This window comes from Mytilus trossulus, chromosome 12, assembly GCF_036588685.1.
Source record: "Mytilus trossulus isolate FHL-02 chromosome 12, PNRI_Mtr1.1.1.hap1, whole genome shotgun sequence".
NCBI classification, from domain to species: Eukaryota; Metazoa; Mollusca; class Bivalvia; order Mytilida; family Mytilidae; genus Mytilus; species Mytilus trossulus.
The window spans coordinates 36650450-36670754 of NC_086384.1; the positions used below are offsets into that span (position 1 = coordinate 36650450).

Genomic DNA, 20305 nt, shown 5'->3' on the forward strand with positions numbered 1-20305 from the left:
ATTTCCCCCTGAAACTACTGTGCCAAGTTCATCATAGATAGAGATAATTGTAAGCACCAAGAATGTTCAGTAAAGTAAGATGTATAAACACACCACCATCACCAAAACACAATTTTGTCAGGAATCCATCTGTTTCCTTTGTTTAATATTCACATAGACGATGGTGAGCGACACAGGCTCTTAAGAGCCTCTTATTCTTTATTCTGTGATCCCGATGACTTTTCTTTAATGCTGTCATAATTAATCCACTTCACTTTTCACCATTTGTGTCACCTACCTAATTCACTATATACCGGGGTTGTAATAACATGAGCAACACGACGGGTGTCAGATGTCGAAAATGATCTGTTTACCCTGCCAGAGCGCCTGATATCACCCCAAATGTGTGGTGTGGTTCGTGTTGCTTAGTCTTTAGTTTTCTATGTTATGTGTTTTTGTTTCACAGTGTGGAGCGTTTAGTTTCAGTCGACATAAATGTCATTTTGAAATAATTACTTATCACTGATTGGTTGTTTTATGATGAAATAAAGAATAACAGACTTCCTCGTCTCAGGATAAACAAATTAAATTTCGGAAAATTAACTATGCAAATACTTTACTACAGTTACGATCATCTTTCAGTAATTCATGTTCGTTTTACTATGTATATATTGCACACTGAAAATATTGAAATATCATTTATAAAAGCGTGTTTATGTGCTTTGTTATTCTGCAATATGCATCATTTGTTTTGCTGAACAATGTTCCCATACAATCTTACAAAAATGCATAATCTGTATTTTAACCACACCTCAAGAGAAGCACACATCCAGAGTCATGTGTATTTGTAAATGCTTTCAACAAGTAAAATGAACATTATTTTTAAAAGCATAGGTGTATAGCGTACACTCTTAAAGTAGATCCAATTTATGCCAATCAATATCTAAAAATACCACATTCCCCAATACTAAATCAACAAACACATCCACACATTATGATAGAGCGAGGCAGACGTACTCAGCTTTTAAAAAGCTCAAATTTATTTACTATTATTTGTCTATTTGTCTTTTTATTTATTAGCCATGGCGTTGTTAGTTTGATATTCTCAATTTTCGATTTTCGAGTTTGACTCTCACTCTGGTATCTTTAGCCCCTCTTTTTTTTAAATAACTCTTGGTGTCTTACAAGGAACGTACAAACTGTCTTTTATAATCCTACTTGTCTGTCATATAAAAAGTGTTTTGATACTGACACAAGTTTATTTTAAATAATAATTTGACAATAGAATGACATATTTAAAAGCATAAATAGTGTGTCAGTAAGCTACAATTATGAGAATAAGATGTGGTATGATTGCCAATGAGACATCTTTCCACAAGAGACCAATAACACAGAAACAAACAACTTTAGGTCAATGTACGGCCATTTACGATAAGTCTACCCATACTGCAAAGTCAACCATATAAAAAAGCCTAGAAATAAAAAAAGGTCATACAAGAACACTAATGACCAGATTTAAGTATGCGTGTACAAAATAATGAAATAAAACAAATATGATTTACAGCAACACACAGCAACCACTGAATTACAGGTTCAAGGCATGGGACAGCCACAAGCAGATAGAAATATATCTAACAAAAAGATAGAGTGGACGTGGCAGGGTACTTTAACATTCTTAAAGTCATTTAGTACAAATCGGAGACTACTCTCAGCTACTGACTAGTTCAAAGCCAATCGCAACTAATACAATAAATCATGTGAATATAGTCATAAGAATATTTTGTCGAATTTGATTTCCTGAGATCATACGCAATACTAATTAAAGTGTCGATTTGGTAACCTTTTAGAATAAGTTTATTTAAAGGACAATAAGTTTATTCGGATAGCATCTGAACTAGGTAGTGATTTCTGTTAAACACAAGTTTTCCACAGGTACAAACAAACTTCCTGATCAAATACTTATATATGGAAGAATTAAGAAAAGGTTTTATTAAAAAGTAGTTTATGGTAGCGCAAACACTGACTAATTTTTCAGTAATATATATATATTATGTTCATTGAAATAAAAAACGTCACACCAGACACGGGTCTTATTTTTAAGAATGTGCCAAAAGGAACACCATCCAACAAATAACAATAGGGAACGAAAAATAGTTAGCTTGCTGTTAACGTAAGTGTAGAGTGTCCCGTGAAAACTGAAAAACGGTATTATGTTTATAGTGTTTTGGGATAATCAGATACGTGTACATACGTAACGTATGAAAATAATGACAATCAAAGAAAATGCAGTGACTTTTACAAAGCACATATATACGATTCTTTTTTACCATAATACTCGAGACCGACGGATACTCACGAAAGGGGATGGGAATCGAATTTTTTGGAATCGATTTCATAAATAATAATAGAAGTGTTTCCCTCGTTAATAATCATAAGCTCATTTGTTTGTTTGTTGTATGAAAGACCCGTTGGTTGAGATATACCATCCTTTCCACTCAATATAATTCTGCTTGACAAACCAGAGTTAGATATCTTGTGGATGTTATGCGACATTTTTCCCGCCACGTACACATCGTAATTGTTATCAACTGTAATACCTACTGCATTTTTCAGCTCAGGGTGTTCATAAAAATAAAAGTACATCTCCTTGAGATGTTACTCGATATATGTTGTGACCGAGGCATTCCGAAAGGTAAATTTCACCACTGGGTGACAGACACATTTCTTCTATACTAAATTCTAGAGGTATTTCCTTCATAGTTTTTCCGTTGGCTATGTCTATCTTACTGATTCCAAAATTTTGATCAATCCATACATTTTCATTCGAGCTTGTAATTTTTTTACCAACACCCGCAAACTTTACTCGCGTTGACAATAATAGAGTTGAAAGATCTATGATTTGTATACCTTCGTAGCCTAGCATCACTAGTGCAGAGTCTTCATTCAACGCAGTAACACCAGTTGGCTTATACTCCAGTAGTTGTCTATCGAGAAGAAGATGTGGTATGATTGCCAATGAGACATCTTTCCACAAGAGACCAATAACACAGAAACAAACAACTTTAGGTCAATGTACGGCCATTTACGATAAGTCTACCCATACTGCAAAGTCAACCATATAAAAAAGCCTAGAAATAAAAAAAGGTCATACAAGAACACTAATGACCAGATTTATGTATGCGTGTACAAAATAATGAAATAAAACAAATATGATTTACAGCAACACACAGCAACCACTGAATTACAGGTTCAAGGCATGGGACAGCCACAAGCAGATAGAAATATATCTAACAAAAAGATAGAGTGGACGTGGCAGGGTACTTTAACATTCTTAAAGTCATTTAGTACAAATCGGAGACTACTCTCAGCTACTGACTAGTTCAAAGCCAATCGCAACTAATACAATAAATCATGTGAATATAGTCATAAGAATATTTTGTCGAATTTGATTTCCTGAGATCATACGCAATACTAATTAAAGTGTCGATTTGGTAACCTTTTAGAATAAGTTTATTTAAAGGACAATAAGTTTATTCGGATAGCATCTGAACTAGGTAGTGATTTCTGTTAAACACAAGTTTTCCACAGGTACAAACAAACTTCCTGATCAAATACTTATATATGGAAGAATTAAGAAAAGGTTTTATAAATAAGTAGTTTATGGTAGCGCAAACACTGACTAATTTTTCAGTAATATATATATATTATGTTCATTGAAATAAAAAACGTCACACCAGACACGGGTCTTATTTTTAAGAATGTGCCAAAAGGAACACCATCCAACAAATAACAATAGGGAACGAAAAATAATTAGCTTGCTGTTAACGTAAGTGTAGAGTGTCCCGTGAAAACTGAAAAACGGTATTATGTTTATAGTGTTTTGGGATAATCAGATACGTGTACATACGTAACGTATGAAAATAATGACAATCAAAGAAAATGCAGTGACTTTTACAAAGCACATATATACGATTCTTTTTTACCATAATACTCGAGACCGACGGATACTCACGAAAGGGGATGGGAATCGATTTTTTTTGGAATCGATTTCATAAATAATAATAGAAGTGTTTCCCTCGTTAATAATCATAAGCTCATTTGTTTGTTTGTTGTATGAAAGACCCGTTGGTTGAGATATACCATCCTTTCCACTCAATATAATTCTGCTTGACAAACCAGAGTTAGATATCTTGTGGATGTTATGCGACATTTTTCCCGCCACGTACACATCGTAATTGTTATCAACTGTAATACCTACTGCATTTTTCAGCTCAGGGTGTTCATAAAAATAAAAGTACATCTCCTTGAGATGTTACTCGATATATGTTGTGACCGAGGCATTCCGAAAGGTAAATTTCACCACTGGGTGACAGACACATTTCTTCTATACTAAATTCTAGAGGTATTTCCTTCATAGTTTTTCCGTTGGCTATGTCTATCTTACTGATTCCAAAATTTTGATCAATCCATACATTTTCATTCGAGCTTGTAATTTTTTTACCAACACCCGCAAACTTTACTCGCGTTGACAATAATAGAGTTGAAAGATCTATGATTTGTATACCTTCGTAGCCTAGCATCACTAGTGCAGAGTATTCATTCAACGCAGTAACACCAGCTGGCTTATACTCCAGTAGTATTCTATCGAGAAGAAGATGTGGTATGATTGCCAATGAGACATCTTTCCACAAGAGACCAATAACACAGAAACAAACAACTTTAGGTCAATGTACGGCCATTTACGATAAGTCTACCCATACTGCAAAGTCAACCATATAAAAAAGCCTAGAAATAAAAAAAGGTCATACAAGAACACTAATGACCAGATTTATGTATGCGTGTACAAAATAATGAAATAAAACAAATATGATTTACAGCAACACACAGCAACCACTGAATTACAGGTTCAAGGCATGGGACAGCCACAAGCAGATAGAAATATATCTAACAAAAAAGATAGAGTGGACGTGGCAGGGTACTTTAACATTCTTAAAGTCATTTAGTACAAATCGGAGACTACTCTCAGCTACTGACTAGTTCAAAGCCAATCGCAACTAATACAATAAATCATGTGAATATAGTCATAAGAATATTTTGTCGAATTTGATTTCCTGAGATCATACGCAATACTAATTAAAGTGTCGATTTGGTAACCTTTTAGAATAAGTTTATTTAAAGGACAATAAGTTTATTCGGATAGCATCTGAACTAGGTAGTGATTTCTGTTAAACACAAGTTTTCCACAGGTACAAACAAACTTCCTGATCAAATACTTATATATGGAAGAATTAAGAAAAGGTTTTATTAATAAGTAGTTTATGGTAGCACAAACACTGACTAATTTTTCAGTAAAATATATATATTATGTTCATTGAAATAAAAAAACGTCACACCAGACACGGGTCTTATTTTTAAGAATGTGCCAAAAGGAACACCATCCAACAAATAACAATAGGGAACGAAAAATAGTTAGCTTGCTGTTAACGTAAGTGTAGAGTGTCCCGTGAAAACTGAAAAACGGTATTATGTTTATAGTGTTTTGGGATAATCAGATACATGTACATACGTAACGTATGAAAATAATGACAATCAAAGAAAATGCAGTGACTTTTACAAAGCACATATATACGATTCTTTTTTACCATAATACTCGAGACCGACGGATACTCAAGAAAGGGGATGGGAATCGATTTTTTTGGAATCGATTTCATAAATAATAATAGAAGTGTTTCCCTCGTTAATAATCATAAGCTCATTTGTTTGTTTGTTGTATGAAAGACCCGTTGGTTGAGATATACCATCCTTTCCACTCAATATAATTCTGCTTGACAAACCAGAGTTAGATATCTTGTGGATGTTATGCGACATTTTTCCCGCCACGTACACATCGTAATTGTTATCAACTGTAATACCTACTGCATGTTTCAGGTCAGGGTGTTCATAAAATAAAAGTACATCTCCTTGAGATGTTACTCGATATATGTTGTGACCGAGGCATTCCGAAAGGTAAATTTCACCACTGGGTGACAGACACATTTCTTCTATACTAAATTCTAGAGGTATTTCCTTCATAGTTTTTCCGTTGGCTATGTCTATCTTACTGATTCCAAAATTTTGATCAATCCATACGTTTTCATTCGAGCTTGTAATTTTTTTACCAACACCCGCAAACTTTACTCGCGTTGACAATAATAGAGTTGAAAGATCTATGATTTGTATACCTTCGTAGCCTAGCATCACTAGTGCAGAGTCTTCATTCAACGCAGTAACACCAGTTGGCTTATACTCCAGTAGTATTCTATCGAGAAGAAAACCGTCTCTTTTGCATATATATAAACATTTATCAATGTAGCATGACAAAAGAAGACATGCTTGTTTTCTAGATAATGCTTGTGTTCTAGGTAAGTTTATAAAACAACAGTTTTGTACTTCGGTCTGATCTTCTATATGTGTTGTTTTGAAATAACACATGTATGTACAATTAACATTTGCCAAAAATTCCGTCTTTTCTTTCTTAACCTCCTGATTTCTTTGTGTCCCGTGATTTTGTTTTCTAGAACTTTTAGATACACGACTATAACGCTTGGCTATTTGACTTTGTGCAAACTTTTCGAGCTTGACATTGTTTTTTCTTTTCTTTTCATTGTAAATTATTTTTCCAAAAGACTGCAATATTCTTTTACTGTCGTCAATGACGTTGGACTTTTCGAATGTTAGGTTGATGTCCGTCGAATTTTCATATATATCTCTGACTCTAGACTCTTGTTCATTTGTAAAGCAATCAAAACCTTTTACAGCTTGAAATAGTTCGGAGTCCGTGGAATTTTGCTTCTCTGTTAACAATTCATCTTTCAATACGTTCATTGAATTACTGATTTCTGTAATTTTAACCTCTTTTTGCTCTAACAAATTCCTTCCTTTTTCATATTTTTTATTAAGCTCATTTTTGACAGTTCTCTCTAAATGATCAAGAAGATCAGTACAAGATTTTTTTATCTTTTCTATTTCATTATCTATAAGTTCTTTTTGTTCCTTTATAGATTTTCCAGTATTTATGCAAGATTCCTTTATCTTAAAAGTAACGCTTAAAATATTATCTATTCTTCTCACCAGGTCTTCACAGGCAGTACTTTGCTTGACACCTTCTGCCGCTTCGTGAATGGGCATGATTGCGGCGTCACACTTTTCATGAGACACTTTTATGCACGTTTCACACAAAACCTGATCATGATTACGGCAAAACTTAACAATCTCTTCTGTTGGATGAATATCACAATATCCTAGCACTTGAAACCGTGGTGTGCATGTACTTCGAATTCGTTCATATGATTCTTCCTTTGTAACTAGATTATGATCATGGAAGAAGTCTTTTGTAACTAGATTATGATCAGGGAAGAAGCGTTTGTGGTATTTTGAGCAAGATTCACATATCCATTCGGAACATTTTGAGCACCACGTGCCTGCGTTAATTTCCTCACCAAATGTTATACAGCTGTCACACAATTTGTAGTCTGTCATCTTAATTAAGGAATATTGTGCATTTATAATGGATTTCTGTCTTTTATCTGTTTTGCTCTGAGATACCCGTATGTTGCAGGGGAGAGGACCAGACTATTGGTGAATAGAAATGTCAAGGAATCACCTGAAATTAAAATACATGCATCATTGAGTATATATATATTGTTATTGTTAGATTCGAAATGTGGTCATATCCAACTAAGTTAGACATCACGTGACTTTTGTGACGTATAATAGCCGCCATTTTGTATTATATTTCCCCATATACAATGCATATATGCTTCAATAAAGTTCAATTTTCTCATAAACCTGATCCGTTTTCTTACTTTTGCAAATCAATCCTTGATATTCAAACATATTTCCATCAAACAATGTTGGTCCTATCAGTTTAATTTTTGATTTAATTCGGTCAAATCGGAATCGTAAAACATGCACTTTTTCTCGTCATTTCTCCGTTAACGCAATGCTAAATTACCGATACCCATGTCTACTTTTACAAGAAATAAAGAAATTCTGTAAATAAAACACAAACTTTGCAAATCGATTAAGTATATTCAAACATATAGCTAGCAAGGAATACTACTTAAAACAGTTTAATTTCAGGGCAAATTCGGTCAAACATCGAATTAAAAAAGGGAATTTTCCGAGATTTTTCAAAATGGCGGCTGATGTATCATATGAAAATGTTGCATCAAATCAATGATTTCTATAATAAGACTTCAATCTCTGATGTTTCTGTTATTTTCCTTTAGTGATATTTCGATATCATTGATTTCAAAATTTCTTAATTTTTTTTTTAAATTTTTAGTGTGACTCGGGAACATTTATTTTGACAGATATGCATCCAGGAGATACTGTTACCAGAAAATAGTTTGCAAAATCTATAATAAAAAAAATCTCTCTTTTTTTTTAAAGGTGTTTTTCAAGTTTTCTGTATATTTTATCTTTCTTTAGAAATATATTTATACATTCCTTTTAGAACAAAAAAAAAATGTTTTCATCCTAAGAGAAAAATAACTATGACCTTTTATAATAGATAAATATTCTATACCTTTAAAATTTCATTCCTTGACCGAACAGGTGAAATCTTACTTGGGTTATAATGTTACATCATAATATATTGTCAGGTAGACGTGCAAACCAAAAGCAACCAGGTGACATTCAACATCCTGTCAGTGTGTATACATGTATTACCAGAGTTTAAATTTTGTGATATACAAGTTTTCATAAATGTACAAATAAATATCTTCTCCTTCCCGTGTCAAATCAGAAGAAGTATGTTATATATAAACTTTAGGAAAATATGAATATGATAAAAATTTCTTTAAAAAACTATTTTTTGCTTAAAAGGCATTCTAATATTTATATGTTTCTATAATTATTTCAAAGAAATATTCTGATTCAAATTTTAATTTAAATGAATTTCGATCATTGAATTAATCTGATTTTGTTGTAATTTATTTTTTAATTCAATATTTAAACATAAATCCAGGCAATGAATCGATATAAAGTTTAAATTGTGTAAAAAAAAAAGGAGTTATTGTATACATTCCAACAGAGACTTATAATACGATTGGTCTGGTTTTAACAATATCGATACCCCATATTATCTCTCGACAGAGTTATCGGTCTTGAATAGGACTGATATAGTTGGGTATGGCTACTTTGCAGTACTATATTTTATTTACTTTTCTTTATGTAAAAACTATAACTTAATATTACAAAAACGTACAAAAGCACGTTTCCGGATGCGGGATTTTCTCGCTGCAATGATGACCTATTGTTGGACTTTTTTCATTTTCTATGTTCAATGGACCATGAAAATGGGGGGGGGGGGATCTCTTATGTATCATTAAAATTAGAAAGAGCATGTCATAAGGAACACGTGTACACAGTTTTGAGTTGATTGGACTTCAATCCATCAAAAACTACCTCGACTAAAAACGTTAACCTGAAGCGGGACGAACGGACGGACGGACTGTCAGTCCGTTTTTAGGAGAAGGGTGTTATGGGGTTATTTGTATGTAGAACATGGAGTTGTGGGGTTTATCTGTATAGTGAGGTTAACCCCACAATATATCGTCTGAAATTCATTTTTTAATCCTTCTAAGGTTATTGTCCATAAATTTTATTTTGACCCCACAATGTGTTGTCCAATGATAGACGTCCACGTATAAGTATTGTAATGGACTAAACACAGTAAGTGGAGTTGTCTTTACCGCGCGAAGTTAATTAGCTACACGCATGCGCGTAAAACTGGTTCCCTTAAATCTGCTCTGTTCAGACGAAATATAAAGGAACCAGTTCAAATATAAAATGGCCGGATACATGAGTCTGAGAGAAGTCGTCATCATCATCATGGCATGGTAACAGATAAAAGACAAGACGAAAGGTGAGATCCATTTAAAATTCTTTTGTTTATGTTTCGTTAGGCCTGTAGATAATATATTAGATAACAACTTGAGATTTTGTAGACTTTGCCTTTGGCAGTTTCTTTTTGCGAATTACCACTTTTTGCCGGGTTTCCTTAATATCCATCCAAGAAGATAATTTACAATACAATACAATGCAATATACTTAAATTAAATCCCTGCACTCGCTAACCTTTTATCTTGGTCACTGCGCGCTACGTTCCCGTTACGTGTGTTTCACTAAGGCATCGTAAAGGACTACCATTAGTACCAAGTTGATCGCAAGTTACGAATAGTATCATCTTAAGGTTCATCTTTACACTTTGTCAAAAATGGCTGTGTTAACATCATAAAATTACCTCTGAGTACAGAGAAAACTGTCCATTTTAAAAAGTTTTAAAGCCTGGCAGCACCTAGATATATATTTCATACATCCATTTTGTGATTTAAAATGTTTAAAACTTTTATGAATTTTGCTGAACATTTTCTTTCCTTGCCACAGAAGATGGAAAAATAAAAAATCACCTGAGATTTAAATGATACAGTCCACTTACTTTGTTGGGGTCCTACTAAAAAGCGCCCGGGTGAAGAAATAGCGCCCGGGGAAAAGAAAAAGCGTCAGGGGAAGAAAAATAAGCGCCTGGGGAAGAAAAAATACCGCCCACAGTAAAGAAAAGGGGCACAGGGAAATATATATAGATATTGTATTGGCATGAGGCCCGGGGGGGCCACTTCAAATTTATTTTGGATGGGGTGAGCAGCTGAGACATCAAGTACCCCACCCTTTTCATATATTTTGTTAATCAAAAATATATACCTTTTCATATATTAATTAACAAAAAACAGACCTATAGATATATTTCAATATTTTTCCCGCTCATCATCACGTTCTTTTTACGAAGCAAAATAGTCGCAATAATATCACCTTCTTTTCCAATAAATTCCTCAATTTAAACACTTTTCTTACTGCCTTATCTTTCATTATGAAGATATTTCGATTCCAAAATACAATTTTCATTTAAAAGATGTTTGGTCAGATCAAAGATGGTATTACATCTTATGGTCAGATAAATGTAATATCACCCCAGAGTGTAACACCTTCACTAATTTTAACATATTTGAAAATTAATTAAAAACTGATAAAAAGTTTCATTGCCGTTCCCTCTTAAAGGACGCTGTCACAATGGAATTTCTTTAAATAATTGTTATCATGTTTTATGTGTACAAACCCTTGAATGTTAATTAGGTGCAAATGTCAAAATAGTTGGATTTATTGCATCTATCACTGGCATCAGTGGAAATACCACATCAGAATAAATAGAGTTTAATTGGTTTGACAAATAACTGCTGCATTTACGACTGTGGTTTAACAGCATCAAGAATAAATACAGATACTTATGATATAATCAAGCAAGTGATATATTTAATCTGAATTTCTCACCCTTTTCATATATCATAGAGCATGAAAAAGTGACCTATTCCAGTGGCTCATCCCTACCACTAATTATATAGCAAGTGCCCCCCCCCCCCCCCCCCCCCCCCCCCCATGAGGCAACTTTGTGTCAATGAAATAAGTTATGCACATTTCTTCATTTTTAATTTATACAAGTATTTTGCAAATTCAGATAATAGACACTTGTAATAAAGCACAAAAACAAGTATGAATGTTTTAATTTTAACAATAATTTATGAATACTATTTCGAAAGACAGATAATAATTGAAAACAGTTTATGCTAAAGATTTATAAAATGTTCGACATCAAAAGACATATATATGTTTTTTAAAAACGATATCAAAATGAAAAATGCAAAAACAACTTTAATTTCACAGATAATGATTAATTTTAAAAAAATAAAAAGAGTTACACATGATTTAAGAACGATAAAAGTTACACACACATGTATATCAGCATCAGCATTTTTTTTTTTTTTTTTTAATAAAAACGAAAATAATACGTTTTAATCGGGGACCATATCGTTCATGATTCTTCTATATACTCTTATTTATATTTACTTATATATATATAATCATTTACAATTTTGAAACCTAAAATGTAAAATTGCATCAACATATCTACACACTTTAGATGTAGAATCGTACATATCCCCATTTATATTAAGGACAAAATAAGCAATATTTTTTTTTTTTTATTATTCAGGAAAACATTTACTGTTATAAAATAATATTATTTTCTTTTCCCGGGCGCTTTTTCTGTTTCCCAGGCCCTTTTAGTAGGACCGTTTTACCAATGTACAATCGACAATCTCAAAGTTTTAACATTAAATTGTAATCATTTAGGATACCTGTGGTAAGGAAAGAAAATGTTTAGCAAAATCCACAATAGTTTCAGTTTTTCTAAAACAAAAAATTAACGTAACTTTTGTATATCTAGGTGCTGCCAGGCTTTAAAACTTTAAATTATACAGTTTTGTCTGTACTCAGATGTAATTTCATGGTGAAAACACAGCCATTTTTGACAAAGTGTAAAGATGAACCTTAAAACAAACAGAGTGCTTTCGAAGCGACCAGTCTTTAAAAAAATGAGGGAGCGCAGAGATTTGATTTTTTATGTTTATGAACTTCAACTTGGACCCTTGAAGACAAGTGTGTGTGGGGGGTGGGGGGTTGGTCTCAACGTGGGATTTTGGGTGGTAACGGGTTTGTTCGCTCTAGTAACATGTTGGCCCTAGGTCCGTTCGCGGTGGGTTCGTTCGCCCATGGCTTCTGTTGGCCCTAGGTTCGTTTGCATTTTGGAATACTGATTAGGTATATTTTTAATGTCTTTGATCTCAGTGATTGCCAGCTGGTGATTGCTTTTGATGGATTATTAATAAAAATAAAATAAAAGAAGTCGGCTTGATATGAGTTTAAACAATGAATGTAAGATTGTAAAACAATAAAGGGAACTGTATTTTCACAGCTTGGCTGCTTTTATCTCAGGCTGAGAAAAAAAATCTGTGTTTCAGGTAACCAGACCGACCCTGTTTTTTAGCCCATACCCTAATTTTTTTATTGGATTTTCAAAAAAAAAAAATTGGTATCAACCGACCCTGTTTTTTCTAGGTGACCATTTTTACTTTCTGCAGTCAAGATTCCATTTCTTTTGTTTGATTTCAACTGGGTGTCTGACTGTATAATATCAATAGGCCACTTGCCAATCAGCACAGAATTCCCAATTTTGACTTTGAATTTTACACTTCATGCAAAGGGGAGCAACTCTAGCCCTGGACGAATTCTGCAATTTCTAACGTTAACTAACCAAATGTAAAAATCATTTTCTCTTGACCTGTACGGTTTCAAAACTTCATCTTTGGTGTAACTTGTTGAAATGATAGGGACATTTTATCTGTAAATTTGTTTTGTTTAAAATATATAATTAGATTTCATATTACAAGATGCCGTTTTTATAAAGGTTTGTTCAGTAAATCAGGCATCATGTCCGGTGCCGCGTGATCTACTTTTTGATTGAATTACTTCCCTTAAAGTTGAAATTTGAAAGAACAGAATCGAAGTCAGTAATTGGCAAATAGACCATTCATTATAAGGTTAGTTGTCTTTCCTTGTGAAACAGGCAATGTGCTCTTGTCAATCATTAAATGGAGGCATGGAAAAATTTCAAGTGTTTCATATGAAGTACATTTGTACCTAAAATGTATCTTATAATCTTCTCCTCACAAGTATCTAAATTTGACTTCAAATTTACTATGTCATACATTCTTTATAATGACATACCTTGTAAGTTGCATTTAGGACGAGGTTTCATGGAGGAATTTGGGTTTGAAGTAAAAAATAATTGTGTGCTTGATGACATCATCAAGTTCTGTGATTTTCATGGGATTCCTGTGACCATTTACGCTTGCTTATGAATATGTAAGTATTATATTTATATCAACAGTGTCTCATTGGTGTATTTGTAAGTAAAATGGTCAATACCGAGGATGAAAAACAAAATGAAAGTAAAAATTCTTTTTTAAGCTATTACAAATAATGTACTTCCTGAGAAATTGTAGTTTTTTAAAATATATTTCATTTATATTTACATCAGAATGTTGTTATGTAATTGGATACCTAAGTGCACATGCTTTTCCATACAATATAAGGGAACGTCATGGTACCCAAATCGCCCAGTGTACCCAGATCGCCCACCCCATTTTATTTTGTCATTGTAAATGCTGATGAAATTTTTTCTTGTGCAAATGAGAGAATCATTTTGAAGCTTTAAAGTCATATGAAACGAGTTGTAGAAAAAAAAGTTGAACATGTTTTTTTTTCACTAAATTGTAAGTTTATAGTATAAAACTTTTATTCATATACTTGTTTTTGTGAAAACTCTTATGTTTCAATGTAAAACTTCATGAAATGTACAGCTTCTGAATTATTTACTTCCAGTGAGTAATTGTTCCGAGATTCACTGAATGCTTTTCCGTATGCATGATTTCTCTCCTAAACAATGTGAAAGCCGTAGCTGCGCAAGTAAAATTGAAAGTGAAAGTAGATAAATCAACACAGCTCAATTGTCACACTAATAAAGCATGTGATTTTTGAGCACGCTTTTGTCAATTGTTTGTCAATATTAACGTGTCTGAGAACATCGGAAGGTTTTCTCGGACTTTAATAAGCAAAGATGGTTTCCATATAAAATCAACGAACGCATTATTTTGTTTGTAAATTACACGTTACCGGTTCAATATAAAAAGTTAAAATATGTTACAAATGTCTTAGTTTAGTGCATGTTCATGTATTGGACAAATAATTTAGTGAACATAATTTTGTGCACTGATGTCTCGTTGGGACTTTTCACTAACTAGGAAATTTGGGTTCCCCTCCAAAATCACATGAAGTCTTCTTGTTAGAACATAAAAATCAACTATGTTGTTGCAACAGTTTCTCAGCAAATGTCAGAAACCACCCTCAGAACAGTGCGATTGGGTACCCCGACATTAAACTCGCTGAACGACCATCCTCATGAATTATAGATAATAATATCTTGGGGTGCAAATTAGATACATCTTCTCGGGCTAATGCCCTTGTGGTGTACACTACATTGTACATTGTACAGGAGCGTTACTTCTCAAGATTTTTATGTTCGTGGACAGTATAAAAGTCCTGATATTATGGGGTTAAAAGGTGACTAATTCGCTAAGAGGTTCTCAACCATGTGGTCAGTTGGCAGACCTCACTTTGACCTGCAGACAAAAAATGGATGTTTTACATCTACTTCTCTTTTTGATATGTATCCTTTTGTGTATTATATTACTTATATTGTTGCATATAGGTATCATAGCATCTGTGTTTATAAGAAGGACCAGCAATTTGATGACAAGATGGGATGGCTATTTTCATTAAATGTACATGATGTTTATTTGTTTCTAAAATATGATGATAGTCCTTGCTTTGATACTAATTTATACCTGTTGTATAAATTTGCTCTTTCGTCACTTATTTTCATCAGTAGATAGATACCTTCAAGTATATATAGTGGAAATAGGACAAAAGCCTTTCATTTGCCCTTCACATCACAATTTTGAAAATTACTCTTCCACCAAAGACCAAAGGACATAGAAGGTTAGCAACTATAGGTCTCTGTAGTACTACCTTCAACAATGAACAAAACCCATCCCACTTACATGTCATGTAGCAAGCAGCAAGTTATGTAGGGAGTGTCAAATTAAAACATTTAAAATGAGAAAATTAGTTTTCTTTAACAATTAAGATATACCGTTTGATTTCTCACAGAACTCTATACAATTTTTTATGATAAAAAGTTTCCAGGATAAGATTTGGAATTAGGTCTCCAGGATAAGATTTTGTAATTAGATATTAACCTCACAATCTTAGACAAGTAACCCCAGAAATATAGGTTATTATTTAATATGATGAATTAGATATAAACCTCACAATCATAGACAAGTAACCCCAGAAATAATTAGATTGTTATTTAATATGACGAATTAGATATAAACTTCACAATCATAGACAAGAAACCCTAGAAATATAGATTATTATTTAGTATGATGAATTAGATATAAACCTCACAATCACTGTGAGACAAATAACCCCAAAAATATAGATTATTATTTAATATGATGAATTAGATATAAACCTCACAATCATAGACAAGTAACCCCAGAAATAATTAGATTGTTATTTAATACATGTATGATGAATTAGATATTAACTTCACAATCATAGACAAGTAACCCCAGAAATATAGATTGTTATTTAATATGATGAATTAGATATAAACCTCACAATCATAGACAAGTAACCCCAGAAATAATTAGATTGTTATTTAATACATGTATGATGAATAAGATATAAACCTCACAATCACAGACAAGTAACCCCAGAAATATAGATTGTTATTTAATATGACACAGTGTTCTCCCCAGGATTTTTGGATATCACCATGGTAGCGTGTGACAAGTTGGATAAACGTGTGGACTTTTGTGACGCGCTGCGTCGATTTTTTATGGTGTTTTTTTTATACTATGGTTATACCCATATGAAAGGTTTGTTTTTGCATCCTTTTTATTGTTTTCTTCTTAGGCTGTGTCTGTTTTTTTATAACAAACAAACAAAATAACACAAGAGTCTGCTTAAGTTCTGGACTGATTAACAGTGACTTTAGATCAATACTGTCATATCTAAGTGAAAGAGCAAACATGACAAACAGGAAATTTAGCAATGTACAAACTTGATATGACTCTATTCTGAGATATGGCCTTGGTATTTCAAACATTTCCCATTTATACTGAAGCCTTTGAGAAGAGACATGTTTTGATCTGAGATGTGTCATGTTGTGTTAAAACCTATGTATAATCAATAATTCCCTGTATCAAATCAATAATGCTTTAAGCATGAATTATCTCCCATTTGCAGAGTTATCTTCCTATAATTGGAATACTTTATGTAAACTTTTTGGCAATATATTAATATTTTGTTCTGCATACTCGTCTACCTTTGTAAATTGTGTTTTATTTAGATTAAGGAATGTTATTGTTATTCTTGATAATCCAGTCTAATTTTGTAATCATTGATGTTCAATTTTTATTTATTAAATTTTTTATAAGATAATTATTGTTAACTTAATTACTATATATATAGTAATTTAATTAGCTTTTAATTGCTGCAATGCTGGTCATACATAACCAATTATGGGATCTAACGGCCATTACACACAACCGCCTAAGCGTAAAATGTGTACATGTATAATTTTATAGATCTATATTTAACCGAGCGAGTACTGGAGTATGACTTGGTAAAACCAACGAGTTCTCGAGTATTAATTCTTCACCGAATTGACATCCTAAAATGTCAAATGACTGATTTTTTTATGCATTTTTCTTAGGAATCTTGCTGTTTGAAAGTCAGGGTGTATAACAAGTAACCGATGGTTGTTGAAATTAGTAACAACCATGTGTCCTTCATTATTAAAGCATACACCTCTTTGAGAATCAAGGTGCTTCCATAGAGATGGAAGGGGAGACATGTTATAGTGTGCTAAATCAATTCTTATTAATTCAATTTTGAAATTGAGCCTATTGAAATGTTTCTCTGCAATGGAGGCTCTGTCTTGTTTTATAACGGAGTCTAAATTAAATATTGTTGGTTTACTCTTTCCAAAATCCCAATAAATCTCGACCAATCATCTAGTGAGAACTCAATATTCTCTAGAGTCTAGAAATATTTTTTTCGTCAAGAGGTGTGAAATTTTAGCAATAATTTGAGACACTTGAGATTGTCAATATTTAGGCTTTTAGCTGTAAAAAGTTTTGCACAGAAATGTAGCTGATTAGAGTATCCATGTTTTATGGGGTTGGGTGTCCATCAATTGTGAGCTTTCATGTTCATACTTAAGACATCTTTATTAATTTATTCCAGGATAGCTACTTCGGAAAATTTGGGTCAGAGGAGGTTAGGAAAAAATAAAACTTTTCAAGAAAGTATTTTTTTAAAGCTAAAATTCAGATCTTTAAAGGTTTTTGTCCTAAGTTTGTGGGGTTACTTTGCCATGACGACCATGTAGCCTCTTTTTGGAATTAACATACATGTGGAATACAGTGCTTTCCTTTTAATTTTGCTTCTGAAATGGACAGCTTTATTCATGAAGAAAATTTGCCATTTGGAATTATAATTTTTTTTGGTGACTATGAATATTCTCAAGCAATAAGTTTTTGCTCTGATTTTGACATTGATGTCCATGAGATGTATAATTTTTTGGGGTTTCCTATATTAATTTTCTACACAAGTGAAGAGTTGAGAGTTTGTTTATTCTTTTGTCGCTTATATGGATTACAATTTGAATGCCTCAGAAGAATTTAAGGTACAGTTGTTGCAGTGGAAGGAAAAGAATTCTTGCATAAGCCAGAACCCAGTAAAAATTTATGCCCCATAAAGTTTGGACAAAGACCACATGTATTTTATCCAGTGTCCCATATTTCAACAGTCAAAATGGAGAAAGGATTCTTAATCAGATGAAAATGGCACAGCTTTGCTGGGAATTTCCTTCTGGAATTTTAGTTTTAATTTTTGATGATGAATTTTTCAAATTGTACAATTATTGTGTCTCATGTGGATTTGACTTTTATAACATGTACTGTCAAGGCAAATATTTCATGATTTTTGGAAGTGAAATGCAACTTTGTGCTGCTAGAAGGATTTGTTCAGATTTGGGCATTCTTGCCTACTACTATCATCTAACCTTAAGTAACATTTAAGAAAGGAAGGTAATTAAATGACTATCAGTTCTATCTAGGTATACATACTTGTTCGTAATGCATATTCCAGATGCTTGTTTTGTTAATTTTATTAATAGCTCATTTGTTGTCATTGTCATGGGCAGAGACAAAATGTATGGTGAATGTTAGTGTAGGGGAGGGGAACACCATATTGTTTGCTTTTAAATTTCTCTTCTTCATAGAAGCACTTTTTTATAAAATGCTTCAGTAAAAAACACTTAATAATTGAGCGGGCTGGTGGCAAAAATGGGTACATAGTTTGTGTAATCAACTCCTCTTAAAGTTTTCAGCCCGGATCCCTGAAACTTTTGACCCATCTGACATCATAATATTTAAACCCAAAATGGCAAAAGTTTGAAAATTTTAACAAAGTTGTACAAATTCCTTACACTGAACGATGTCCATTCCAATTGTTTTTGCACATAAAACCGCATTTTATTATTTTTAGGTTTTTCTCAAAAATTTATTTTGCTATTTCTTTGTATATAGTCTACAAATAGATTCACTTTATCGGTCGTCCCACTCACTGTCTATATCACTTAATATTATTCCGTATCATGTCTTTGTGACGTCAAATACGTTGACCCGGACATATCAGCGACGTCATAATATTTTAACCGACGTTAATAACTTTGACCCGAACTTATCAAGTCATCTTTTGTGTGCTGGTGAAACAAAGAAAACACTTCTGAAACGCACAAATATAGCCCGATAAATCGATTATCAGATTATCTGCATATTGATATTGTAAAATATCAGCTGCTTGACATTATATGAAGGCTTTTTGATCTCGTTCGCTACGCTCACTCGACAAAAAGCTTCATATTATGTCTCGCAGCTGATATTTTACGATATCAACATGCAGATAACCTGATAATCGGTACAAGTATTGCACAACAGAACGAAATCTGCAATTGAAAATAAATTCAAATTATTTAACCAATTTCACGTTCTTTGACTACATTTATTCTGTGACAGAAACCTATAATGTGTCAAATATTTAATAAAAATCCAAATTCAGACCTGTATCAAGCTTGAATGTTGTGTCCATTTTTGCCCAAACTGTTCAGGATTGGACCTCTGCGGTCATATCATGCTGCGCTCTGTGAAGCACATTTTCTCTAACAGTTAAAATATAATGCCATTTGATTTCTCACAGAACCCATTACAATTTTTTTATGATAAAAAGTCTCCAGGATAAGATTTTGAAATTAGATACATGTATTAACCTCACAATCTTAGACAAGTGTCCCAAGAAATATAGATTATTATTTAATATGATGAATTAGATATAAACCTCACAATCACAGACAAGTAACCCCAGAAATATAGATTATTATTTAATATGATGAATTAGATATAAACCTCACAATCACAGACAAGTAACCCCAGAAATATAGATTATTATTTAATATGATGAATTAGATATAAACCTCACAATCACAGACAAGTAACCCCAGAAATATAGATTGTTGTTTAATATGATGAATTAGATATAAACCTCACAATCACAGACAAGTAACCCCAGAAATATAGATTATTATTTAATATGATGAATTAGATATAAACCTCACAATCACAGACAAGTAACCCCAGAAATATAGATTGTTGTTTAATATGATGAATTAGATATAAACCTCACAATCACAGACAAG

General features: G+C 32.7%; 1 protein-coding gene across 1 annotated transcript; it reads right to left on the reverse strand.

Annotated features, from left to right (window-relative positions):
- Positions 1-5646: 5646 nt before the first annotated feature.
- On the reverse strand, positions 5647-7497 carry LOC134692418 (uncharacterized). Its single transcript, XM_063552870.1, has one exon. The coding sequence runs from the start codon at positions 7495-7497 to the stop codon at positions 5647-5649; it is 1851 nt and encodes a 616-aa protein (XP_063408940.1).
- Between the last annotated feature and the right edge of the window lie 12808 nt (positions 7498-20305).